This window comes from Malurus melanocephalus, unplaced genomic scaffold (assembly GCF_030028575.1).
Source record: "Malurus melanocephalus ecotype Western Australia unplaced genomic scaffold, MMel_1.1 scaffold_10, whole genome shotgun sequence".
Classification (NCBI taxonomy): Eukaryota; Metazoa; Chordata; class Aves; order Passeriformes; family Maluridae; genus Malurus; species Malurus melanocephalus.
In genome coordinates, this window is record NW_026623242.1 from 1,894,116 (window position 1) to 1,898,871 (window position 4,756).

The 4,756-nt window shown below is 39.1% G+C and overlaps 1 protein-coding gene across 1 annotated transcript in view; it reads right to left on the bottom strand.

The window, feature by feature from the left end:
• Window positions 1-1,443: 1,443 nt before the first annotated feature.
• The window catches only part of LLPH (LLP homolog, long-term synaptic facilitation factor), a 5,049-nt gene continuing 1,736 nt past the window's right edge, over window positions 1,444-4,756 (bottom strand). Inside the window, exons 2-3 of the mRNA XM_057377235.1 lie at window positions 4,493-4,676; window positions 1,444-1,671 (exon numbers count right to left, since the gene is read on the bottom strand). Coding sequence (XP_057233218.1) covers window positions 1,508-1,671; window positions 4,493-4,673 — 345 coding nt within the window. The 5' untranslated portion in view covers window positions 4,674-4,676 and the 3' untranslated portion in view covers window positions 1,444-1,507. The remainder of the gene's footprint in view (window positions 1,672-4,492; window positions 4,677-4,756) is intronic.

The following is a 4,756-nucleotide window of genomic DNA, read 5'->3' on the forward strand; positions in this document are numbered from 1 at the left end:
ATAGCAAAATCTAGATCCATTTACCTAGTGAGGCAAAAAAATGATAGAAAAGCTAGTTTTATCAACTAGCAGGGCTTTTATCAACTTAATGGAAATATTTTCAAAATATGAAGTTATTAATGGCATATAATTTGGTAATATGTGACCTATATATCTTACCAAGTCATTAACTGTCAATTTATGTGAAAACAAAAGATGCATTTTTCCTTCTGTATCTTTGTAGGTTTTTATGTAAGAGTACCTTTCCCCTAACAATACTAATAACAAACACATTGTATTTTTCCAGAAAAACTTAATTTTCTAAAACACTTTGTTTTTCTTACTGGATTTTAGCATACTACTACCTCGTGTAATTAAAAGAATAAATCTTCTTTCCTATGCCCAAGTTATCACAACAGATACAGATCAGAATTTGTGGGCAACTACAGAATGTGGATCCCATCTTGGGTAAGGCTGGACAAAGGTTACGCCCTGTACACGACTGGTACTTGAAAAGGCAACATACTGCAGGGTCAGTACTGTAATTATTTCCATCCTTGAGAGACATGTTAAAAACACAAGCTTTCAGGGCAACTAACCCTTGCATCTGTCATCACATGTTATTGCCAAGTAATACACACCCAACTGTAGCTAATCATATAAATGGCATCTGTTACACAATCATGCAGTATTTTGTCCTATACACACATTGTAAAGCATGACAGCTAAGTACCATTTCAAGGAGAATAAAACGCTACTGAAAATCCATATGGAAAGGAAAATTCTCATTTACTTTACTAGAATTTGGAAAAGATCTTAAATAGAACTATTTTATTTCCATTCTGTGCATTTGTGTTCTCTCCTTTTAATAATAAAAGAATCAGTTGTACTTTCAGTTATATAGTTCCTATAATATTTCTGTTGCAGACAGCAGTGAAATATTTTGTTTTTCTCTCTGCAAATTAATGTCAGGCTGACACTTTCTCATTTTACTTACAGAAGTTTCATGAGGCCTCAGTGCTGATTTCAGCATACAAACTTTAGTTACATAAGAAAGTATATTTTTGTTAATTAACAGATGTTAAAAGCAACACAAGTCAGGGCAACAAATTTTACAGGAGGATTTAAAGGACACAGCATATATACAGAATCGTCTGGTTATATTTACTAAAAGATAAGTTACACTGACAAAGATATTTAACAAAATATCTTTACAAAAAACATTTTCTTAAATTCTTTTAGGATTTTCTTTACTGTTTTTGGTGTTCACAATAGAAAAGATGAAGACCCTCCTCCCCCACTACCCCTGCAGGAAAACAGATAACTGCAGTTAGTCTATTCAAAAGCACACTTGCTTTTAAAGTTTGGCAGACACCAAGCTATTTCTTTCATCAGTTGCTGGCCTAAGAGTCTCTTCAAAAATTCATTCAACACAAACTGTACTCAGTGTCCAAGCACAAAATCTCATGAATTTATGTGGCAGATTTATTTTGTTAAATAATATATTCATGATCTTACAAAACTGATTTTACCACACTAGGCCTTTCGCCAATTTCGATTTTTTTTTCCCTTTAACACGCTGAGCCTTAAGCTTCTTTTTCTGCCTGGAATTCATCCATATTGGGTACTGTCCATGCTGGTCTAGAAGAGTTTTTTTGTTTCGTTTATTATCCAGCTCCATTTTGCAGTCATCTGAAAATGAAAGGCATTTATAGTGAGTAAAATACCTAAATCAACTTCAAGGAAGCTATTTTGTTACTACATTCCCCGAAATKATAAAAATATCCCTAGACACAACAGTATCTTTACATAGAGAGCTGAAGGGTTTCTGTACTGAAAGAACTTTCCAAACCAATGCAACTGCAACCTAGGAACTTCCACAGTTGATAGCAAATATGCAGTATTTTTGGTAAAGGCCAAGTCTGGACAAAGCGTCTTATTCTTTAGTCTGCAATCTCTTCCAATCCTGTGTCTAGGAACATTGTGTGCTCCATCATGGAGACATGCAACCATACAGGAAGCCACAGGCTTACTGAAACATATGCATAATTATACACTTGCTATAATGTAATGTTTAAGATCAGTTCTAGAAAATTGTTCTGAGTGGAAGAAGGCAGGTAAAAACAAGAGTAAAGAGAAACACTGAAAAAAATGACAGTAGGAAGTACCAGCCAATGATGCCACATTTGCCTTAAGAAGTCAGCATGACATCAGGTCTAACACATTTACAGGCAGCAAGAGAGGATTAATCTTAGGATCAGAAAGACTGCCCGTGACATGGTCACTGCCAGGAATGGAGTCCCCAGCTAGCTAACACCCCATGAACATCATGGCTCAGAGAGACAACACCTTGCTAAGTATTGACTGGAACTGTGTGCTCTGTAAATTTATTTCAACCTTGTACCCCAACCGTATGTGTGGAAGTCAAGCCTTACTGCAAGTGTTATGAAGAAGAAAAATGACTTTTCTGTTGTGCCTCTCTGATGCTGGGAGACACAGCTCAAGACAAAAGGTCAAATGTGCTGCTTCAATGGATGAAGCTGATAGTGTACAGGAATCCAGAGGTGCGCTTATAGAGTCATAAAAGTGGGGTACAAATACCTGCAATCAGCAGAGAATCAGAACAGGGGCCTGGTGGCAGAACCAAAAGCCTATTCAGCATGGGACAGGCAGCAAGAAGTCCCAGCTCTGCAAACATCACAAGGTGTCAGAGAAATACAAGACCTTCTTAACAGSATAGTTTTCTAAATGGCACAGGAGATACAGCCTCCACCAACACACCACCAAAACACCCAGCACCACGTACAGAAGCTCCTTCTCTGACTCCTGTGCTATCATAAAACAGGTTAATCTGTTACATGAGTTKGGAATGCAAAAAAGCACATTCACAATAAATGCCAGCAGCAACATAAACTAAACGAATACTCCTGGACTAAAAATACCAGTTGTTCAGATAGAACAGCGTTTCATTTGTTTTGCAATCTCAAGGATGCTGCAGAGATCAGTTACGGGAAGAAATCCACTGAACAGAAGTCATTCAAGGACATAAAGAAAACCTATCAAAGGAGAGAAAGACAATGAGAGGGAAAAAAAGGTATAAAATCAGTTACTGAAGCAGATTTAATAGACATGATTACCTTGAGGAATATGTGCATGCCCACAAAATTTTAAAAACAGCTACAAAGGCTAAGCAGGCCTTACATTATTTTTTTCCTAACAAGAAAAGTTGAAGAAAAAAAAAAGATCCAGAGTGCTGTAAAAAATGTTCTGAAGTAACACAGTAAGATGTCTGTAATATATACCTATATACTTACTTTGACTGGAAAATTATTTCCCTAACAGTGGAMAGAACATAGGATGAAGTTTTTATCTACTTCAGTTCTTGTAACACTTGGTAATGCCAACTCCCTTGCATCCACAGTTAGTTCTGAAAAGTCCTCTCAAAGAAGACACCATTATTTTCACAAKACTTGTAGTTGTTTTGATTCTTTGGTGCTTCTGAGGCTGCTATCTCTCTGCAAAAGTCAAGTGAAATTGACCACTTGTAGAGAACTCACCAGCAAAGATGGAAAGAGGTGCAGGCATGACTGATCACACAGAATTACACAGAATGAACTAAGCTGGAAAAGACCTTCAAGACCATCAAGTCCAGCCTATGACCTAATACCTCCTCATCAACTAAACCRTGGCACTGAGTGCCACATCCAGAGAGCCATGCATTGGCTTCAGAAACGAAACCTTTACACCTGGTGTGTGGGCCAATTCAGAACCTGGAAAAAATTACAAATTATAACTGAAGCTACCTTTAATTGGGTGAGCATTTTCATATTACATTCCATTTCCATTTTCAGTATCAGAACATCTTAAGTGGCATAAATTGGAGAATCAAAAAACTACTATTATTTATTTTGGACATCATTTTTGGAAAGAGAAGGTGTCTGACTCCTATCTAGTATGCAGCTATTTAAAACCTTTGCTTCCACTTCCGAGGTTATTTCCTTTACATTCGATTCCAGGCACAAAGAGGAAGAGGGCATTATCTGTAGACACCCTAATACCACCCACTCCTGCACCATGTGCAATGCAGCACTAATCCACATTCAGAACTGGGTCTGCATGACCCCTACCCCAACTTGTCCATGTTTAATAGCCTTAAATTAGGACARTTTAACAGCAAATACAATGCTGTGACTGGAGTAACTGCTAAGGGTTAAATCCTCACTCACCTSATGTTGTCAGAGATGTCACTCCATACAATACATTACATACTTTACACACTAAAAATCCAGTGTTAATAACCTTGTTCCACAAGTAACCGATGCAATATGGATGCCAGTGTTGAGAAATGACCAAATTGAGAGCTTTAAAAGTTTTCAGACTCACTTTTCTCAACCCGTAACAACCGCACACCTCATCCCGGCAGTGAAAAAGTCACAGTACGAGTCACAACATTGCAGGGCCTCCTTCCACCTGGGCGATTGCAGCAGGAAAGGCCAGCCAGAGCCCAACTCACCTTTCTGCTCCAGGACTTTCTCGGGGGGCAGCACGGTCGCCACCTCCTTGACCTCCTCCATGATGACATCAGCTTTGGTTCCCAGGATCTTCTTCAGCCTCTCCAGCTCCCTGGGCGCGTTCTTTTTCCTCTTCTCTGCCCGCATCTTCCTCCTCCATTTGCTCCTGAGGCTCTTCGCCATGTCCTGAGAGGAGGGAAGAGGTGAGAGTGGGCCGCGCACACACACACACACGGGCCGCGCGCACACACACACGGGCCGCGCGC